At 36.8% G+C, this 23271-nt stretch overlaps 1 protein-coding gene across 4 annotated transcripts in view; it reads left to right on the top strand.

Annotated features, from left to right (window-relative positions):
- Nucleotides 1–23271, top strand: part of LOC105475258 (protein tyrosine phosphatase receptor type Z1) — a 193121-nt gene that overhangs the window by 96043 nt on the left and 73807 nt on the right. For all 4 annotated transcript variants that reach the window (XM_011730358.2, XM_011730351.2, XM_011730371.2 and 1 more), the window contains exons 3-8: nucleotides 3548–3727; nucleotides 6754–6905; nucleotides 10331–10426; nucleotides 11257–11323; nucleotides 18293–18450; nucleotides 18595–18745. In XM_011730358.2, coding sequence (XP_011728660.2) covers nucleotides 3548–3727; nucleotides 6754–6905; nucleotides 10331–10426; nucleotides 11257–11323; nucleotides 18293–18450; nucleotides 18595–18745 — 804 coding nt within the window. The remainder of the gene's footprint in view (nucleotides 1–3547; nucleotides 3728–6753; nucleotides 6906–10330; nucleotides 10427–11256; nucleotides 11324–18292; nucleotides 18451–18594; nucleotides 18746–23271) is intronic.

The raw sequence follows: 23271 nt of genomic DNA, 5'->3' as shown, positions 1-23271 counted from the left end.
CGAAGGGGGAATCCCCTTAAAAAACCATAAGATCTCATGAGAACTAACTCACTGTCATTAGAACAGGATGGGGGAAACTGCTCCAATGATTCAATTATCTCCACGTGGTCCCTCCCATATCATGTGGGGATTAGGGGGACTACAATTCAAGATGAGATTTGGGTGGGGACACAACCAAACCATATCAAACACCAACTATGTGCTAGTCTTTTCTTTCTGAGGTACTGGGATGTAGAAATAATGAATAAGCATAATTAATATGTTAAAAGAAGAAAAATGAAGTAGGGAGAGGGCATGGAGAGTTACCAAGGGAGGAACTATACTATTTAACAGGGTAGTTCAGAGAAAGTTTCTCCAGTAGATGCTTTTGAGGAGAGATTTGATTGAAGTTAGAAAGCAAGTCATTTAAGCCTTGCAGACATCTGTGGGGAATATTCCAGGAACAGGTGACAGCCAGTGTCAACCTTTTGCATGCTCAAGGGACACAATGGAAGCCACTGTGGCTGGAGCAGAGTGATCAAAACAGAATGATAGAGAACCGGAGCAGAGAGGACATGAGTGGGGACATCATATAGGATCTGTTGGCCATCACAAGGAGTTCATGTTTTATTTTGAGTAAGTTGAAATGGCATTGGAGCGAAGGAGTAATGTGATCTGACATATATTTTTAAAGTATACTTTAGTTACTGAGTTGAATTGGTTTTCTTTTGCTGCATAACAAATTACTACAAATTTACCACCTTATAACACTGCGTATGTATTATCACACAGTTTCTGTGGGTCAGGAGCTGAGGAAGAAGGGCTGCTTAGTTGGCTTTTCTGCTGAGGGTCTCAGAAATCTGAAATTAAGGTGTCTCATTTGAATCCTGAGGTCCTCTTCCAAGTTCGCTTAGGTTGTTGGCAGAATTCACTTCCTGGAGGTTGTAGGACTGAAGTCCTTGCTTTTTTGTTGTTGTTGTTGTTTGTTTGTTTTTGTCACTGGTTGAGTGTTTTTTGTTTTTGTGATTATAAGCGTGATTATACTCTCAGCTCCCAGAGGCAGGTCTCAGTTCTTAGCCACGTGCCCCCTCACAACCTGGTGGGTCACTTCTCCAAAACTAGCAAGGAAATCTCCCACGTTTTGAATCTTTCTCCAATTTGCTGAAATGGAGCTTTCTATAACATAATGTAATCAATCACAGCAGTGATCCACCACAGTCTTTGCCATCAAATTTAACCTAATCAAGGAAGTGACCACTCTCTCTTCGTATTCATAAGTACTGCTCATGCCCCATTGGAGGGAATTGTACAGGATGATTACACCATAGGGTGGAAATTTTGGGAGCCAAGTCATAATTCTACTTACTACATAAGTGGTACTATTACAGAATTGTGGAAGGAGCAAGAGAAGATTCTGAAAACCAGATAGAAGGCACTACTGGAGTCTAAGCCAGTGTTTCCCCAAGTTTAATGTGTATATCAATATCCTACGCATTTTGTTAAAATGTAGATTCAGACTTCATAAGGCTATAATAGTGGCCTGAATCTCACAACAGTCTCCTAGGTGATGGTGATACTGCTTGCAGGGTAGCAAGGTACAGGGAAATGATGACAGTGACTTGGGTTAGGGGGGTAACAGTAGAGATAATAAGTGGTCTGATTAGGGAAATATTTTGAAGGCAGACCCTAAAGGGCTTGCTGAAGGAGAAACAAAGGCATCAGGATAACTTCTCACTTCAGGGGATGTCAGAGACTGTGGGGAAGGAGCTTATTTCAGAGCAGAAAAGAGTTCCTTCTGTTTGTGATATGCTAAGTATAAGATGCCTTTTAGGTTCCCAGTAGAGAGAATCACAAAATGTGATGGAAAATAGCAGGTTTATACATCATATTCAGTGTTATTGAAGATTTAAAATTTTACGTTCCTGTGCACCACAACTATGTAACTCTTTCTAAGTGTGCTTAGAATTTATTATATTGTATTAAAAATGTGAGCAATGAAGAGGACGTAATTGATTTGTGCTGCAGATTCTCTTTCATTCTCTTGCATTGACATTAGTAAAATAAGCAGTGTTTTCTTGTCCCTATTGCAGAGTTCCCTACAGTGAAATAAACGTCATTACTCAAATCATTAAAACTATTCCTAGAATCCAAAATACACATCACTGTGCATATTTAAAACACAATGTATTCAAACGCTCTCTAGGTATAGATCTAGACTTTAAGATGATTTTCAGTACCTATCGATTCTGGTGGATGCCTCACTATGAGATGTATTACCAGATTTTCCGTGACTCTATAGACGGCTTCATGGTATAACTAATTATTATTTATTTTCTGGGCAAAATTATGCAATGTTATTTTCATCACATTGTGAGAGGTAGCCATTAGATAGAGCTTGCATAAAAGTTAGTTCTCACTGACTCACTTATCACAAAAGAATACAGTGTAGACTAGGATTGTATCAAAGATAAATTTACTTATAATTCCCTAAACCTCAATCATGTAAAATCTTGGCCTTACCCATTCTCATTTTCAGAAAGAAAAGCATTCAGAAGAATATAAGTTGAAAACTACACTGCCACTCGTTTCTTCCTTGCGATGGCCATGGACATGCTAGCGTTTAACCAGAGACTTGGATTCTCAACATTTCCAATATTTTAAAAGAACTTTAAGTAGAAGATACCTGTGCTTAGCACTGCTTGGGTGCTAAGTTAACATGCAGTGAAATAAGATTATGGCAGGTGGTTCATGGTTTCAGGTAGGGGTGAAATAAAGGCAACAAAGGGCAGTTTGGGTTTAGAGGACGCTTCATACTGTGGAACGTGTGAAAATTCAGTTTATTGTAAGCAAAAACCTTTATAGAAATCCCTGTTTTCCTTTTCTTATTGTTAAACAATAAAATGTGCTAGGCTTTATGACCAGAGAAAAATGGGAAGGAGATATTTCAATGATAGCCTGATGATTATGTTTTTATAAATAAGATCGTAAACAGATGGAAATTAAACCAAATCATTCAAAGACAGAGGGTGACAGTAGATCTGAAGGTAGCTACTTTTATGGAGAGTGTTGAGGAAGTGAGAACTTTACTCCTATATCTGGACTCCTTTCAGTCTGGAACCCTGGGCTAGGACTAACAACCTTACAGGACAATTCAGCTTTCTGTTGATTCGAAAGAACTGTGATGACTGGACAAAGCCATTGTTGAACCCTGAACTTGTCACATTATGAGAGGTGGCCGCTAGATCAAGCCTGCATAAAAGTTAGTTCTCATTGACTCCCTTATCACAAAAAGAAGATGTTGTAGACTAAAGTTGTACCAAACTCTGGTTGTTGTTCTATAAACTTGTTTATTTTATAGTGGCATGGTTGTTCTATAGACCTTTTACAGTGTTTCATGTTGAAATCCAGACTCTAAATCTAGGCATAATTATTTTATGCATTAGTTCAAAGATGTCAAACATTTTCTACTATTGTATCTATTTTTATATAATGGATTAACTATAATATAAAGTTTAACTTTTGCATGGTAATTTAAGAAACTAAGTTTCTTACTCTTTCTTTTCCCTAGGTGCACTGAATCAAAAAAATTGGGGAAAGAAATATCCAACATGTAATAGTCCAAAACAATCTCCTATCAATATTGATGAAGATCTTACACAAGTAAATGTGAATCTTAAGAAACTTAAATTTCAGGGTTGGGATAAAACATCGTTGGAAAACACATTCATTCATAACACTGGGAAAACAGGTAAAATATTTGCATTCTCTTTGCCTTTAATATATTTTTCAGACCTGGAGTATGCTTAGACTAGTTTTGTCTCATTTTCCTTTGAATAATGTACTATGAACTAGATAGAAGTTATATGTAGAAGAAACCAAATGGAGCAGAGAAAATGGGAAATTTAGACAGTATTTTGACAATTCGTACAAAAAAATAAAATGACCGATGTCATCATGTCATGTTTTCCTACAATGTAACAATAATGATGCTGTCTCTAGAAGATATGATAATGTGATTTACAACTAATATAATTTAGTCAATTACTTAGTCAATCAGGATTTCTTTTTCTTGAGCATTATAGTTTGATCTTTTCTGCCTAGCCTCATGTTATAGTCAGTATTTGGATATGAAAAAAGCAATTGACTGTAATTGAAATTTTAAGAAAATAAACTCCTAGCTCTTCTATATAGAAGGTTTAAAGTTGTATCCCATCCTTAGGAAACCCTTTCTAAGTGCCTTTTCATTGAGACCATCTTTAAAAAAAAAAAAAGCAAAATATTAATACATTAAAATTTAAATACAAATTCTAATAAGCTATACATATATAAATAATTTCCAAAAAGTGACACCTTTTCTTTTTTGACATTCTAGTTTTTTAAAAAATTATGTTTTGGGAAATTATGTAAAGGCATGTACACATAAGACAAAGATTAGAAAAATATTCAAAATTACAATAGTAGCTGTATGAGGGTAAGCTTTATCATTAGTGAATTTTTAAAATATTTTCTATATTTAGGTAATGTAATTATTTGAATGTAATAGTTTAATTTCAAAACTCAAGAGAGTAGTAGCCAGGCACTGTGGCTCATGACTGTGATCACAGTACTTTGGGAGGCCGAAGCGGGCGGATCACTTGAGGTCAAGAGTTCCAGACTAGCCTGGCCAATATGGCGAAAACCCATCTCTACTAAAAATACAAAAATTAGCTGGGTGTGGTGGCACACTCCTGTAATTCCAGATACTCAGGAGGCTGAGACACAAGAATCACTAATAATGCAAAAATTAGCTGGATGTGGTGGCACACTCCTGTAATTCCAGATACTCAGGAGGCTGGACAAAAGAATCACTTGAACTCAAGAGGTGGAGGCCACAGTGAGCCAAGATCATGCTACTGCGCTTCAGCCTGGGCAATGGAGTAACCCATCCTATCCAAAAAAATCAAAGCAAAACAAATGAAAAAACGAACTTATGCCAGGTGCATGAGCTCACACCTGTAATCCCAGCATTTTGGGAGGGCGAGACAGATGGATCACCTGAGGTCAGGAATTCAAGACCGGCTTGGTCAACACGGCAAAACCACATCTCTACTAAAAATAAAAAAATTAGCTGGGCATGGTGGTACATGCCTGTAATCCCAGCTACTCGGGAGGCTGAAGCAGGAGAATTGCTTGAACCCAGGAGTCAGAGGTTGAGGGAGCTGAGATTGCACCACTGCACTCCAGCCTGGGCAACAAGAGCGAAACTCTGTCTCCAAAAAAAAAAATCATGAAAGTAGAGATTTTTCTACATCAGTGCCTGATATGTAATAAACACTAAGTATTTCTTGAATGAATAATTTTTAAAATTATTATGTTACACGTAATAATTACCTAAAAGTATATTGTCCCAAATCTTGACATTTTTATTTTCAGTTTTGAAGGGTGTTACAAAGTTGTAGGGCATGGAACCTCTGCTTTATTATATATTGTAAGCAAAAATCTTTGTAGAAATCCCTGTTTTGCTTTTCTTATTGTTAAACAATAAAATGTGCTAGTCTTTATGACCAGAGAAAAATGGGAAGGATAGCCTGATGGTTATGTTTTTATAAATAAGATCCCAAACAGATAGAAATTAAACCAAATCATTCAATGACAGAAGGTGACAGTAGGTCTGAAGGCAGCTATTTTTATGGAGAGTGTTGAGGGCTTTATTTTTCTTAGGGGAGAGTGGTTATTAGATCGTTGGGCTAATAGAGCTACATCACTTGGGTTCACCACTGGCTCTTGAAATGACAGTGGGGAACCTTTGAGCAACCTGCTTAGCCTTTCTGTGGCTCAATTTCCTTATTATCTGTAAAATAAGGATTATATAGTATCCACTTTCCAAGGTTGTACGAAGATAAAGTGAATAATACATATAAAGTAATTAGTATAGTCCATGGTACATCATAAGTGATATGTAAATGTTGGCTGTTATTGTTATTGTGCTTGTTATTATTATTAGTGGGAGTTTGTATCCCTAGCTTGCTGACCAATATGTTGTATTCAGGCCCTGATGCCAACAGTGATTTCTCCCTAATGGAACAGAGACTATTTAAACTTTATTGAGAGACATCAAAATCTTTCACTGGGCTCTCAAGAGAACTCTCCAGAAGACTGTTAAAATATAGTCAGATAATATCTGCTGTGGAACTCATACAGGGGAGTTTAAGCTTTTGCCACTCAGGGTTCAAACATGAGATGGCCAAAACTCCTCCGTAAGAATGAGTTTCCTGCCTTTCCTGCTATAGCCAGGGACCCAGGTTCTGGAGCTTGCTGGTGAAGCCTGGGTGATAAATGGGGGGATAAGCAGCAGCCTGATAAGGAGTAGAAATGGGCTGAAAATAGGAAGGTGGCAACACTCCAAGGAGAAGACTTTTTTTTTCTTTTAACCCTTCTGTTCCTTCCCACTTTGCTCTGTCTTCTTATTACCATCTGACATCTTAGGGAAGCAGAGCATTCAAGGAACAGCTATCTTAGGACACCAAACAAACAGAGCAGGTGGACTGACTGTCTTCTGCCCTTGAAGTCATACACTAGTCAGTATCTTCATCTTAGTTTACATTTGTGGCAATAAGATATATTAAGTATACTGTTCAGACCTACAAAGTTTGGCTTCCAAATTGGCAACTTTATATTTTGTAAATTTATCAAATAAATGATTTTTCTTAATGTACCTTAAGTAGATGGAAATTTAGTTGAAATTTAAAATTTTGATTTTCAGAAGCTTAGGTGCACTTGTATTTCTTTTTTCAGTGGAAATTAATCTCACTAATGACTACCGTGTCAGCGGAGGAGTTTCAGAAATGGTGTTTAAAGCAAGCAAGATAACTTTTCACTGGGGAAAATGCAATATGTCATCTGATGGATCAGAGCATAGTTTAGAAGGACAAAAATTTCCACTTGAGGTAAGTCAGGAGATCAGCTGTTTACTATTTTATTTTCTAAATAATTGATGTTTTTATTTAGCATATAATTTGATTAATTTTAAAATCCAATATTATAATTTATAAAGTGATATTTTTATTATTTGATTAATATACTAGACTAAGCTAAATGAATATAAGACTTATCTTTGATTTACCACTTTGTGGTAACAACCCAAAGTGCCACAAAATAGGTAATCAATAAATGCTGACGAATTAATGAATGAAGGAAGGAAAAGGGAGAAAATTTCATTAACATACTGGAGAATCCTTTGATTTAAATCTTTTGATTGAAATGAGAAAAATTTTCAGCTTTAAAATTGGCAAAATAAATAATTATTTAAAAATGATTGTGTAGTAAAATGTTTTCTTACATGTCTAGAGAAAGTCTAAATTGGTAGACTTTCTGGGAAGCAGTTTGCTTGTTTTTATTAAGAATTTTAAATGATTTACACTCAATACCCAATCTTTAAGTTTAAAGCCATTTAGTCTAAAAATTAAAAAATTACAAAAATTTATTTATAATATAATATTGAAACAAAGGGTAATGATTATTTATTTATTTATTTATTTATTTATTTTTGAGACGGAGTCTCACGCTGTTACCCAGGCTGGAGTGCAGTGGCGCGATCTCGGCTCACTGCAAGCTCCGCCTCCCGGGTTCCCGCCATTCTCCTGCCTCAGCCTCCTGAGTAGCTGGGACTACAGGCGCCCGCCACCGCGCCCGGCTAATTTTTTGTATTTTTAGTAGAGACGGGGTTTCACTGTGGTCTCGATCTCCTGACCTTGTGATCCGCCCGCCTCGGCCTCCCAAAGTGCTGGGATTACAGGCTTGAGCCACCGCGCCCGGCCGGGTAATGATTATTTAAATACATTATGATGGATATTATAGATTTCACAAAAATCATGTTTTTGAATGATATATTTACACAAAAAAGTTCATCATAAGGTATTAATGGTTTTAAAAAGAAACATGTTAAACGGTATCACTCATGTTTAATTTCACCTACTCAGGAGGCTGAGGCATAGGAATCACTTGAACTCAGGAAGCGGAGGTTGCGGTGAGCCAAGATCACACCACTGCACTCCAGACTGGGTGATGGAGTGAGACTCTGTCTCAAAAAAAAAAAAAAGTAATTGATGGACTTCAAGAAAATAAATGTTAATAATGATTTTCTCTGGGTGATGGCATTATAGGTGCCTCTTATTTTCTCCTTTAAAGTCCCCATATTTTCTAAAATACCTAGTATGAAACTATTCATTTTATAATTCAAAACAGTTTTATTAATAATAAAAATAAGATAAGATGAATTACCTCTTAAAAGACTAAAAAACTTTTTTAAAAAGGTGGATATCTACATTCACATTTACAACTTATAATCTGGATTTTTTTCTTTATTCAATATTTTTAAAGAAAAGCACATTTATCAAATTCGATTTGTCAGAGTAATCAAAGTCAATTCATTAAACAGCATATCACTTCTGAGAGTTTAGCTTACTCACAATATTACCTATTTAGAACAAAGATGAAAATCAAGAAAAATTCTATCAACAAGAGCCCTGAGCAATCAAAATACATGGTACAGAATCCATGCACTAAACCTAATAAAGTTATTTCAATGCAAAAGCCTCTCAAATTGTCTCTCAGAGGTTTTTTTGTTTTTTGTTTTTTGTTTTTGAGACAGAGTCTCGCCCTGTTGCCCAGGCTGGAGTGCAATGGCGTGATCTCGGCTCTCTGCAACCTCCGCCTCCTGGATTCAAGCTACTCTCCTGCCTCAGCCTCTCGAGTAGCTGGCATTATAGGTGCATGCCACCACACCTAGATAATTTTTTGTATCTTTAGTAGAGACGAAGTTTCACCATGTTGGCCAGGCTGGTCTTGAATTCCTGACCTCGTGATCCACCCGCCTCAGTCTCCCAAAGGGCTGGGATTACAGGCGTCAGCCACCGCGCCTAGTCTTGTTTGTTGTTTTAAAACACTCTATGTAATTGTGTAAGCAGGAAACCCAAGGATCATCCCTGGCTTGCTCCTTGTTTCTTATCTCCTATGTCTCACAATCAAGTCTTCTCAATTCACCAGGCATGGTGGCTCAAACCTGTCATCCCAGCACGTTACGAGGCTGAGGCTGGAGGATCACTTAAGCCCAGGAGTTTGAGACTAGTCTGGGCAACATAGTGAGACCCCATTTCTAAAAAAAAAAAATAAGAGAAAATAGCTGAACACGGTGGCATGCACCTGTCATCCCATACAGAGGCTGGGATGACACTTGAGCCCACGAGGCCAACGCTACAATGAGCCATGGTCATGCCACTGCATTCCAGTCTGAGTGACAGAGGGAGACCCCCTCTCAAAACAAACAAACAAACAAACAAACAAAAAAAGCCTTATCAATTCTTCTCCTAAATACCATATGGGAGATCAGAAAAAAGTTTGCTTACTTGGATTATTAAATTAATAATTATTAAGTTTTAAATTGTATTTCTTTCAATTTCCTGTGCTTGTCATACTGTCTTGCCTAATAGGCCTTTCCCATGTGGTACTTCTGACTTGAACACACGCCTTTCTCTTCTGCCTTTCACCTGGCTAAAACCTGCTCATTCTTGTAGGGTCAGTTTAGAAATCCTGTCTCTGAAAAGGTTTTGGTGACTCACCCAAAGCAGGAGCCACTGCCATCCTCTGTTGCACAACCTCTATTTCTCCCATCAGAGCACTAACTACGCTCTACACTCTCAGAGGCTTCCTACTCTTACCTTAGTTCTACTTCTATCCAGCCTGAGACCCCTGATTTCCAAGCCCAGACAGGAGAAGCACCAAATTATATAGAGGCTGTTACAGAGAGATACGTATATGGACGGAAGCAGAAATTAACAAGGCATAGCCTCACAACTGGAGAGAAGAATCAAAATATGAAACTTAAAACTCTTTTGGTATTTTTTAGGTAGAAGCTGAGAGTCCTTGAGAGCTTCAATATGAATAGATCACAATATGGTAATATCAAAGAATGGTAACTCTGGACTCTCAGGAAAGGCATGCATGCTTGAGAAAGAGAGAAACTTATATTTAAAAGAATTCAATAAAGCAGTTAAAGTAACATATGGTTATTTATTTCATGTAATTGCTTTAATAAATTTTACTGCACAGTCCCCTGGTAATCTCAAAATGGTCATTTTGGTTTTAGATATGTCTAACTTTCTATTCCCCTCCTTATCAATGGATGGTAAATGATAGTAAATGTAGTTGTATACATGTAATTTATAAAAGATTTTGGAAATACGTAGAATGTAGAATTACACAATTTATAGAACTTTTCAAATAGAACTTATTGAATTGCTTGTTTTATTAAGTCTCTTTGCTGATTTTTATGAAGTCTTTCTGTATCATAAAACTATCATTGTTACGTTTATAGATGCAAATCTACTGCTTTGATGCGGACCGATTTTCAAGTTTTGAGGAAGCAGTTAAAGGAAAAGGGAAGTTAAGAGCTTTATCCATTTTGTTTGAGGTAATAATTATACATACATTTTACACTAATGTAATTCCTTTTTAAGTCACATTAAATATTGATGTGAAATATCAAGACATAATTTCTAACAAAGAGAGGAGCTCATAAGTAAAATTAAAACTGGTGGTCATTTTCAAAAATAGATGACCCTTGCCTGATATTTTTAAAAGGAGACTCTTGTGTTTGTTAATTGGGTGAATCTTTTCCAGCTGGGGCAAAGTGTTCTATAAGTACACAAATTTGCTAATTTGTACATACAAAAAGCATCATATTAATAATTATGTATTATTATCAGTAAATATGAATCATAAAATTTTAAAATTTACTTTTCTTAGTGAAATATGTAAGTTGTCTGGTTTTTATTTGCCTTTTTTTTTTCACCTAACTATAAAAAAACCTGTTTCGGGAACTTACTTTTTTTTTTTTTTTTGAGACGGAGTCTCGCTCTGTCGCCCAGGCTGGAGTGCAGTGGCCGGATCTCAGCTCACTGCAAGCTCCGCCTCCCGGGTTCCCGCCATTCTCCTGCCTCAGCCTCCTGAGTAGCTGGGACTACAGGCGCCTGCCACCTCGCCCGGCTAGTTTTTTGTATTTTTTAATAGAGACGGGGTTTCACCGTATTAGCCAGGATGGTCTCGATCTCCTGACCTCGTGATCCGCCCGTCTCGGCCTCCCAAAGTGCTGGGATTACAGGCTTGAGCCACCGCGCCCGGCCGAACTTACTATTTTTTAATGCACATATTTAAAATGGAATTCATTAATCTTCACATTTTTATTGAATAGTTATCCAAATGTTTTATTCTATTTTTAGAATGTGATTTTTTCTTTAACAGGTTGGGACAGAAGAAAATTTGGATTTCAAAGCGATTATTGATGGAGTCGAGAGTGTTAGTCGTTTTGGTAAGCTACTTGGGGAAATATCTTTCTTCAAGATTCTGCTTTGGATGGATATGAATGTTGACAATATGACGAAAATCACTTGTTCCAAAAGGTAGAAAGTAGTACATTTTTAAAGAGGAGCAATCTCTCACTTTCCGCACTTGATAATATATACGTTTCTCACCAAACAAATAACAATTTATCAGAAAAATTTGTTACATCAAAAGCATGACACATTAATGTAAGTAGGAAAATGAAATTTTTAAAATTTATTCTTGAAAATAATCTAATTATATCATGCATTTAAAGCCTATTTATCTATTATGTCTCTGCATCATACGTCCCTTAAAGACTAATTCCTAATCTGAAACAAGCTAATTTTATAAATATCATATTTTAAAGTAGAAAAGGAATTGTTACTCAAGTTAAAATTTATTCCCTGATAGTTTCCTTGATAAATCCTTTGCTTTATCAACACGAGGAGATGAGATTTTTGGAAGAAGGTCAACGCTTACATAGCAAAAGATGCAATATGCTTTGACATTGTTCTGCCTGCTATCTCATGGATCTTGTAATTTGTCACAACAAATGCTTTTGATAACATGGACAGTGGACTGTAAGCCTGTTAATATTACTATTTTGTTTTTATTAAGCACTCACACACAGAATCTTAATGCTGCCCTGAGTTACCAATAAAATGAGGATTATTCCTTTCTGGGAAGCTGCAAAATTTGAAATCAGAAACAAAACTCATGAAGATCCTTTTCTTGAAAGCAGAAACCTGGCCTAGGATTGATTTATCGTTGTCAATTACAGTGAGGATCTGAATTGACCCAACTTTTCAGAAGTCAGGAATCTGTGAACTCCTGTAGTGTAGCTTTTATTTTTTTTGAAGACTCAATCAAACACAAGATGAAGCTGTTATCTCCCTCCATTGACCCAGATTGCAAAATTCAACACTGAATGTCATAAGTCAAATTTAATTTTCCCCTCCTCGAGTCACAAAGTGGATTCTATCCAGACTGAGATAAAGCAAATTGTTTGAATTCCTATACATAAAAAAAATGTATAATATATGAATTCTGAATGTTACAGACCTTGCACCAGCCTGTGGGGACAATGAAAGAGATGTTAACACTGGGTTGTTAACCCTGACTTGTGTAACTATGGGAACTTTGAGGCTTTCTCTTAAGGCCTCTTTACTTTCCCAGGGTACTTTACTTTTGTGGGTGCCTTGGAAGGCACTCATATGAGCTTGAGAATAAACTTGCTTGTGTTCTTTAAAGTTTCCTTTCTAATACCTAGTGTCTGAAAGCCATTCAGGAAGATACTTCGTCAGATACACTATGACTACATATTATCTCTCTCACTGAGAATATGGATTCCCTAACAGCATTATTCTGCCTATATTCTGGCTCTTAATTTGAAAGCAGAACAGTTCTTGGATTAGCTGAGGACAGATTCTAGTCCTTTACCCTCTCTCTGTCTACTTCACTTGTATTAGTCCTTTTTCACATTGCTAAAGCAATACTATTTGAGAGTAAGTGATTTGTAAGAGAAAGATTGAATTGACTCACAGTTCTGCATGGGTGGAGAGGCCTCAGGAATCTTATAATCATGGTGGAAAGCAAAGGGTAAGCAAGGAATGTATCACATGGCAGCAGGAGAGAGAGAATGAGAGTGCCAGCAAAGGAGAAACTGTGAAACACTTGTAAAGCTATCAAATCTCGTGAGAACTCACTCACTGTCATGAGAACAGCATGGGGGAAACTGCCCCCATGATCCAATCACTTCACACTTGGTCCCTCCTCAACACATGGGGATTACAATTTGGATTACAATTCAAGATGAGATTTGGGCAGGGACACAGAGCTAAACCATATCACCACTATTTGTGCACCAACTTCCTAATTTACCAAAAACTAAAATCCTTCATGCCTATCAGCTCATTCATCTGGATACTTAGTATTTCAATATACTCAGCAAGGACAACGATCCAAACCAAATAAGTGAAGTCTTTCTAAAGTCAAACGTTTCCATTTTGAGAGTTCTTGAATTAAATCCAGTCTTATTTCTGACTCTAGAAAATCCCCTACTGCCCAATACACTGAAGGCTTACCCATATTGGCCTTCAGCCTTTGCTGCTGGTAACCTTGAGGATCAAAGGTGGGACTTGTCTTTAGGCAGTGACTCTGGAACCACAGCTACACCCCCAAATTTGGCTCTGTATTCACCATATAATGTAAGTTTTTTTTTTTTTTTAAAAAAACACCTTTTCAACCATTATTCAGCTTATAAGATCTATCTTTATTATGCTGTGGGCTGGTTGCTCATTTCCTGTTTCCTTTCTAAAGGACAAAGCCCAGTTTTCATTCCTCCCCTCAACCCCTCTTTCTTTCTTTCCTTCCCATCTACCATACCTACTCTAGGTTAGGCATTGTTCTATCCATGGAGTGGAGAGAGAGAGAGCATGATGTTGCAGCAATACTGAGATAATGAATTAATATTTTCCAAGCAGAGCCACAAAAGATGTTAGTTGCAATCTTTCGAGTTGCAGGGAAGAGACACATCCCAGGTAACATCATCAGTGATTATCTGATGAGAATTCTCATCAGAATGATTTATAGTGCTTTCTTAATCACAAATTCAGCCCAGACATTTCTATACTGAAAAGTTCTCATAGGCGTTGGTGTGGCCCCATGCTAAATATCATTGTACTAAGTAATAGGAGTTGGTTTTATGTAGTTACCAGCCTTTCTCTAGTGCTTGGCCCCATTGTGGTTTCTTCATCTTTGTTCCTCCCCATCTTTTTTTCTTCCATTGTTAGCCTTCTCATGGAAGGATCTGATTAGTTGGTTGGTTGATCATCATTGTATGTTCAAGCAAATAATGATTGCATAAATGAATGACTGACCCCAAATATAGCAGCATTGGCTCTGGTGGGCTTCTCTCTTGTGTTAACAATAGTGAGGTTACTTGAATGAAGCAGGTGTTTTTTTCTCAAGCCAGCAAAACAAAATGAAAACCACAAACACAAACAAAGGAAAAACACTGTATGAAATTTCGTTAGAAGAAAATGTAACGGAAAAGTACTCTGTAACTTAAGAGTCTTGTGATATCTGGTTACCATGTCTGTAAGACAGACTAGGTGACTGCTATTAAGGTTCAGAGGCAGGAAGAATGGAGTCCTCATTGGGGATAGGGAGAGGAAAATTTTTAAAAACTTATTCTGATTCTTTTGCTTCTTTTTAACTTTTTTCCCCCTTTGATTTCTTTCCCAATAATAGGAAAATTCTCTATCTCACTCTCCTTACTCAGGTCTCACCTCTGCTTTCCCTTCTTGGCCCCTGGCTCTCCTGGAGTCAATTTATTTCCACCTAATTTAGCCATGAGTCAATTTCTGGCTCCTTACCTAATTACTATCCTCAACACACACATTTTTCATGAAATATTTGTAAGATAAATTTAGTCTTCAGTGGGAAAAGGAACAATTACAGTCCACTTGTCAGTTAAAGAGGTAATTTACAACAATTTTTTAGTATTGAAAACATAAATCTAAAAAGCATTCACATGTTAAAAATAAATATTCTTCTTAGTTCCTAAGAACTTGAATCTAATCTGAATTCTGATCATGTTATCTTGACATTGGAGAAGAGGAGAACGTACTTTTAGAAGTTACTAATGAATCCATTAAATCAAACAAAACTTGAACTTTCTAATGGATTAAAACTACATGTAGGCCATATTGACATGACTATCAATTCAGTTAAGAAAAGGTTTTTGGCGGGGCACGGTGGCTCACGCCTGTAATCCCAGCACTTTGGGAGGCCGAAGCCGGGGGACCACAAGGTCAGAAGATTGAGATCATCCTGGCTAACACAGTGAAACCCCGTCTCTACTAAAAATACAAAAACTAGCTAGGCATGGTGGTGGGCATCTGTAGTCCCAGCTACTCGGGAGGCTGAGGCAGGAGAATGGCGTGAACCCGGGAGGTGGAGCTTGCAGTGAGCTGAGATCCGGCCACTGCACTCCAGCCTGGGAGACAGTGAGACAACCGTCTCAAAAAAAAAAAAAAAGAAAAGGTTTTTATTTCTAACATTCAGTTGTTAATTCAGACTGAAGCAGTTGTCTCTAACTTTAGTTAGTAACAGTACTCCCTTTCCCTTCAGAATTTTCTGCGTTACAGAAAAGTTAACATTTACTAATTTAACTTTTAAATACCTTTTTTTCTTTGAGGCTTTCTGAATGTGTTCAGTCTTCATAGAGTTGAGAGCTGGAATAGACTTTTAAGATCAGATAGTCTAGTCATTTCACGTTCTAATATGGAAAGTGTGGTTAAGAAAGACTAAAACCTTGAAAAGGCTTCACTTTACTTGGGATGTTCTACAGTAGTCTGCATGTTTGCATCACCTTGGGATGCTTTTTAAAATCTAGATGCCCAGGCCTGACCACTAGAGATCTTAATTCAAATGGTCTAGAGTGGGGCCTGAGGCATTGGTATTTTTCTAAAACTCCCTGGATTATTCACATAAGGATTAACACCACTGCTCTACATTCTGCCACCTCACTTAGACTACACTGATTGGCTTCAGGGACTATTTCTTAATGGCCTCAATCTCATAGACAGGGCAGAGGACTTGCACTGGTGTGGGTAGCTCAGGAGACAGGAAAACAAATTAGACACAGATCTCACTGGTAAATAGATTGCTGCCTGCATAAGTGAGGGCTGGTTCACAAATAGCTAAATGACCAAGGTATTGCTATTGATAAGTGCTATTGGAGACTATTCAAGGAGACCGATATATTTGGATTGTTTCAGGGTTTGAAGGCCAGATGGCCCACCTAGGAAAACTCTACCAGTTTTGGGATAGAAATTCTATAATCTGTATACAAGTTTATATATAAGAACAAATCAATATTCATTAGTGTGTGTACACACACAAACACATAGTGCATATTGTATCAAAAATATTTTTTTCTACTCTTTGACTTTCCTTTTAACTCTCTTAATGACTATTGATGAATAGATCTTGATTGCCATATACTAAACTTTCTCGTATTTCTTTTTATGAGTAATATTTTTTTGTGTGCCATTTCAGAAACCTCAACCTACCATTAGGTTATGATGATAGTTTTTTAATATTTTCATTTAAAAGAATTATTAATATGTTCATTTAAATCTGCAATCAGTTTAGAAGTGATATGTGCTTATGATGTGAAGTAGGGAATCAAGATTCACTTTTTTCCATGAGGATATTCAATTGATATAGTACTGTTTATTGAAAAGATCATCCATTCCACATTCCATAATAATTTTTCTATCATAGATTAAATGATCATATTTTTCTCTTTTATTTTCTCTTCCATTGTTCTCTTCATCTGTCTTTGCACAAATACATCACTATCATAATTTCTACAGCGTTATATGTAACAGTATGACAGATCTTCGTAGCTACTAGTGAAAGTTCTCCAGCTTTATTATTTTTCAAGATTTCCTTAACTTTTCTTTGGATTTTTATTGAAATTTTAGAATCAGTATGTCAATTACACATAACAGCCTTCTGGGATTTTGATAGGATTTCATTGAATCCATGAATCAATTTGGGGAAAATCAACACCTTCACAATACTGACTCTTCCAACCCATGCACGTGGTCTTTCTACCATTTTAATATTTATTTAATTCTCTCAAGAGTGTTTTGTAATTTTCAGTGTAGATGTTCTACACATTATTTGTTAGATTTATTTGTATTTGATAATATTTTGCTATTTTAAATCATATTGCTTTAAATTTTATTTTCTGTTGTTTGATGATGGTACACGAAAATACAATTGATTTTTGTATATTGGTCTATGTGCAGGGACTTTGCAAATTTCACTTATTTCTCATACTTTGTAAATGTTCTTTCTTTCTTTCTTTCTTTCTTTCTTTCTTTCTTTCTTTCTTTCTTTCTTTCTTTCTTTCTTTCTTTCTTTCTTTTTCTTTCTTTCTTTCTTTCTTTCCTTCCTTCCTTCCTTCCTTCCTTCCTTCCTTCCTTCCTTCCTTCCTTCCTTCCTTCCTTCCTTCCTTCCTTCCTTCCTTTCCTTCTTTCTTTCTTTCTTTCCTTATTTTTTTATTTTTTGAGATGGAGTCTCGCTTTGTCACCCAGGCTGGAATGCAGTGGCGCGATCTTGGCTCACTGCAACCTCCGCCTCCTGGTTCAAGCGATTCTCCTGCGTCAGCCTCCTGAGTAGCTGGAACTACAGGCGCATGCCAACACGTCCAGCTAATTTTTTGTATTTTTAGTAGAGATGGGGTTTCACTATATTAGCCAGGATGGTCTCGAACTCCTGACCTCGTGATCCACCCACCTTGGCCTTTTTACAGGTGTGAGCCACCATGCCTGGCCTGTAAATGATTTTCAATGTTTTAAATGCACAATCATGTTATTTGTACATTGTGATGGTATTATTTTTTCCTATACAATCTTAAGATTTTTGTTTCTTTTTTCTTTATTGCACTGGCTCAATCTTCCAGTTCAATGTTAAATAGAAGTGGTGATGGCAGGACATCCTGGTGTCATTCTTGATCTCTAGGGGAAACACTTCCAATAAGTCATTCTTAAATATGATGACTAGTGCAGGCTTTGATGATCATCTTCACCAGAATAAGGTCTTGTTTTTGTTTTCCATGAACTGGCATTGAGTCTTATGAAGTGATGTAACTATCTATTGAGATGATCATATGATTTCTGAGTATTTTTATATGTAAAATATTCTGTTCACCATCTTGATATTGTAAAGATAAGGCATCTAACACTGTATAGTGACATGTGTAATACAATTTGGGGCATGCCAGCTTTATTACCATTTAAAAATATATCTAAAATGTTTCAAAATCTCAGTTTTGATTAAATACATAATAAAGCATGTGTCTCTGCTTCATAGAAGCTTTGAACAGCTAAGTTCCAGTGTTGAGATTCCAGCTGAGATGTATATTATTCCTTTTTAGGAAAGCAGGCTGCCTTAGATCCATTCATACTGTTGAACCTTCTGCCAAACTCAACTGACAAGTATTACATTTACAATGGCTCATTGACATCTCCTCCCTGCACAGACACAGTTGACTGGATTGTTTTTAAAGATACAGTTAGCATCTCCGAAAACCAGGTAATCTTAGAAATTCAAACATATCAAGTAATTCAAAGCCGTTTAAAAAACGTTATGTTCAAACTTTGCTATAAAATATCTGTTTTAAAGCATTTACCAATGCCTTTGAAGCAGATATGTTAAATTATTTGATCTTTTTTTCAGTTGGCTGTTTTTTGTGAAGTTCTTACAATGCAACAATCTGGTTATGTCATGCTGATGGACTACTTACAAAACAATTTTCGAGAGCAACAGTACAAGTTCTCTAGACAGGTGTTTTCCTCATACACTGGAAAGGAAGAGATTCACGAAGCAGGTATGTATTTAAATATAATCTTCTACAACTGTCATAGATGCAATGTTATAGGAGGTAATTTTGGTAAAATGACAAATATAGAGGGGTTGGAGTTTTAGAAATGTTTTAATTATTAATTTTGTAGCTTTAGGTAAGCTGTCTAATTTTCTGACTATCAGATACCACATCTATAAAATGGCAATTAAAAAATCTATTCTTCCCGTAAGAATGGCCCCATTTTACAGATGAGAAAAACTGAGATTTGTTTGTGTTTTTTTTTTTTTTTTTTTTTTTGTGACGGAGTCTCGCTCTATCGCCCAGGCTGGGGTGCAGTGGCACGATCTCGGCTCACTGCAAGCTCCGCCTCCCAGGTTCACGCCATTCTCCTGCCTCAACCTCCCGAGTAGCTGAGACTACAGGCGCCTGCCACCACGCCCGGCTAATTTTTTGTATTTTTAGTAGAGACGACGTTTCACCGTGTTACCCAGGATGGTCTCGATCTCCTGACCTTGTGATCCACCCGCCTCGGCCTCCCAAAGTGCTGGGATTACAGGCGTGAGCCACTGCGCTCAGCTGAAAAACTGAGATTTAATAAGGAAAATATTTTCCCAGAATACACAGTAATAAGTAGCAAAGCAAAATTCACACTTACGAGTTCACTTTCTGGTATTTGCCTGGGCTAAGAGGTATGAGAAAGGAATGAATAAGAGGCTGAGGTGTTCAGAGCTTGGGAGATCGTTTCTGGTTGGGATGATCAGGAAACCTTCCTGGAAGAACCGCCTTTGAACTGAGTCTTGACACAGTATTTGGGTTTTAAAGTGCTCATCTTGGTGTTGGCAGCCCCCAAGAAGGAGCCTGGCACCTAATCAGTACTGAAAATAAATGCACTGAGGTATTAATGAATAAGAAGTGAATCTTCTTGCCAGTTTCCTTCTTTGGAGGAAAAGAAATTTGCTCTTGTGAGGTACAGCCAAGGGAAATGACACCAAAGGGGTCTCTGGAGTGCCGTCTGTTTTTTTTGAAGCTGACACAGTAGTTAAAAGCATTTTTAAATGTCCAGAGAACACAATCAGATACATCTGCTGAAATTTTCCTTTTCAGTTTTTACTGAGGTTGTCACTTGTTCATTAAAGAAGTCGTTGAAGTGACCTTTGCACTAGGGACTTCTAACCTTTCCAAGTAGATGGACCTCTTTGATATCAGTCCTGCAATGAATTCAATGATTTTTTTTTGCCACATAGAATATTAATTTAATAATCATCTGCTTTTGAAGATTAGGCATTAAAACAACAAGCTTTTATTGTTTTAATGTGATATTTCCAAGAATCGTTTATCCTTTAACAAAAAAATAAAACTCAAGACAGCAGTGATGAATAGCTATATTTACTGTGACACCAAATTTTAAATTAAAGTGCCCCAAAGTGAGGAAATTTAATTATATTCCATCAGTACTAAATACTATAGCATACTGTCCAGTAAAAAATAGACAATCGGTTAGAAAAAAGAAAGTGAATTTAATCATCCCCTCTTCTTAAATATAATAGACCAAATTATAAATTAAATAAATATGGTTTTTTTTGGTCACATAGTTTTATCAGTTGTATTTTATTAAAACCCTTCACTGGCTCTGCATCACTTTTGGAATAAAATTCAAACTGTTTGTTGTTGCACAATAGGCTCTGTGTAGGTTTACCAGTCTTAGTGCTTAAGCCTCCCCAACTAGCATCCTTACATTGAACTACATGAAGTCTCCTGAAGATGAAGACTACATTCTTCCAGGTTGCATTTATACATTTGGCTTCCCCATTGATGGCATGTTCCTCTCCACTGTCTTCATTTCCCTGCCTCCTCATTCTTCAAGACTCAAGTTGAGCATTGCATCCACTGGGAGGCCATCTCTGACTCTACTTCTGTCCACCTAAGTCTGGCCCTGGCAATGGCCACAGGACTGCACACTCAAGGAAACACTATACCCATAGATTGTAGATGGTGCTCCTCTGAATGTTGTACGATGTGCTCAGCTTCTCCAGACTTCATAGCAGTTGCCATATTTTGGTAATTGTCTATTTACTTATTTGTCTCTGCCAGCAATCTCTGAACCCTATAATGGAAGTAAATAAGTCTTTTATCTCTTTATCTCCATGGCCAAACTAAAGTAAAGCTCTCATTCACTAAATATTCACTGCATGGCTGAAAGACTCCATTTCCACATAATAAAAACATAGCAAGTTATGCTTGATGGGTGCTTCCTGCACTGTTTAATGTGTAAACCTGTGTATAATTCTGATTTAATGTAGAACATTGCTTTCACAGTTAAGTGTTAAAGGTCCAAAGTAATAATCCATAATAACAAAAACAGTAATAGCTACTGTGTGTTGTGTGACTCTACCAGGCATTGAAACCAGACAATATTTGACTTAGACCTCACATCACTCTTATGAAGGTGGCCTCATTGTCTTCATTTTACAGTTTGGGAAGCTGATATTAAGTGGTTTGCCCAAGTTTACACAACTAGAAAGGAATGGAGTCAGTATTTGAACCTAACTCTCCCTGAATCTAAAGCTTTGCAAAGTTCTATCCACTGTACTTTACTTTTATACTGGAACATAATTTCTGCTTACATAGAAAACTGATGACTTTAAAGACATGAAACTTCAAAAAAATAGTAATGGATTTTGAGTGTTTTGTTTATCCTAAGGTCAAACACAGAAACAACACTTTCTAAACTACTTGGTGTTTTGGGTTCTATAAATATAGAATAGGACCTATAAAGTAAGGAAAGTAATTTTCTTGAATGGAGCTTATGGGAATCGATTTTATTCCCTTAGACCATGTGTGTATATTGTCACAGAATTTTACATCCCTGCTGCAACACTATTATGACTGCCGTAGTAATAATAAGTTATTTATCACCTGTTTGTGTGTGGTTTGGTTCCAAAATAAATGGCAGAACTAACTAGAAAAACAATAACTCAAAACAGACTCATTTAAATTGAAGGGACTTAAATATGCAATACTTAAGGAAAAACTAGAAAGCTTTACAATAAAAATGCACATCTACATGCTGTTTTTGTTGTGTACTTATCCTATATGTGTGCCTTCCCCAGCTTCCTCAAGAAAATCCAGTCACACCAACTACTTTGTTATGTTTGTATTTTTGACTAAATATTTATGGAGTGATGGGGAGAGGCTACAAAACTCAGCATTTCATCAAAATATCTGCCTACAGCTTAGACAATATTACTTAGAAAGTATTATTCCCTTATATTGTATATCCTTAGGATAAATAAAAGTGCTGAAAAGTCATTCCCAGTTTTTATTAAAGTTTTGTGTCTTTATGGCCATCAGTTTTTGTTCTAAAATTATGTTAGCAGAAACACATCTCTTCTGCAGTCTCCCTTGCTGGGCCTTAGAGTCTTTGCCTTCAGATTGTTTGACCCTCTTGTTTTGTCAGTTCCCCTCACAGAGTCTCAGCTGCTACCCTCATCGCACCCAAGTCTTCACGTCTTCACGTCTTCCTAAGGCAGGAAAATTAGCTTTGTCCCAGATCCTTCAAACTTGCCTACCCATGCTCATCCTAATGAGCTCAGCAATCTAAAAAGGCCCTTTTTGGTAGAATGATTTATTTTCTTTTGGGTGTATACCCAGTAATAGTGTTGCTGGGTCAAATGGTCAAATGGTAGCTCTGTTTTAAGTTCTTTGAGAAATCTCCAGACTGCTTTCCACAATGGCTGGACTAATTTATATTCCCACCAACAGTGTATAAGCATTCCCTTTTCTCTGCAGCCTCACCAGATACAATGTTTGTTGGCTTTTTAATAGTAGCCATTCTGAATGGTGTGAGATGGTATCTCATTGTGGTTTTGATTTGTATTTCTCTGATGATTCATGATGGTGAGTATTTTTTCATGTGTTTCTTAGCACTTGTATGCTTTCTTCTGAGAAGTGACATATGCACTTATATGTTCATTGCTGTGCTAGTCACAATAGCAAGATGTGGAATCAACCCGTGTGCTCAGTGGTAGATTAAAGAAAATGTGGTACATATACACCATGGAATACTCCACAGTCATAAAAAAATGAAATCATGCTTTTTTGCAGCAAGATGGATGGAACTGGAGGTCATAATCCTAAGTGAACTAATGCAGGGACAGAAAACTAAATACCTCATGTTCTAACTTATAAGTGGGAGTTAAACATTAATCACACATAGACATAAACGTGGGAACAGTAGACACTGTGGTCTATGAGAGAGTGGAGAGGTGGGTGAATTAAAAACTCTACCTATCAATATAATGCTCACTACCTGAGTGATGGGATTTGTACTCTAAACCTCAGCATCTTTTAGTATTCTCATGTAACAAACCTGCATATGTACCCCTGTATCTAAAATAAAAGTTGAAGTAAAAATAAATAAATAAATAAATAAATAAATATTTTTAGAAAGGGGCCCTTCATTTGCCAAAACATATCCCCTTCTAGGGGGGATCAGAGATGATAACAGAACTTTTTTTTCTAGTTACATAGACTAATATGCACATTTATGA

This window comes from Macaca nemestrina, chromosome 4, assembly GCF_043159975.1.
Source record: "Macaca nemestrina isolate mMacNem1 chromosome 4, mMacNem.hap1, whole genome shotgun sequence".
Lineage (NCBI taxonomy): Eukaryota > Metazoa > Chordata > Mammalia > Primates > Cercopithecidae > Macaca > Macaca nemestrina.
The sequence above is the reverse complement of the archived record's forward strand: the minus strand, read 5'-3'. Positions and strand labels throughout refer to the sequence as shown.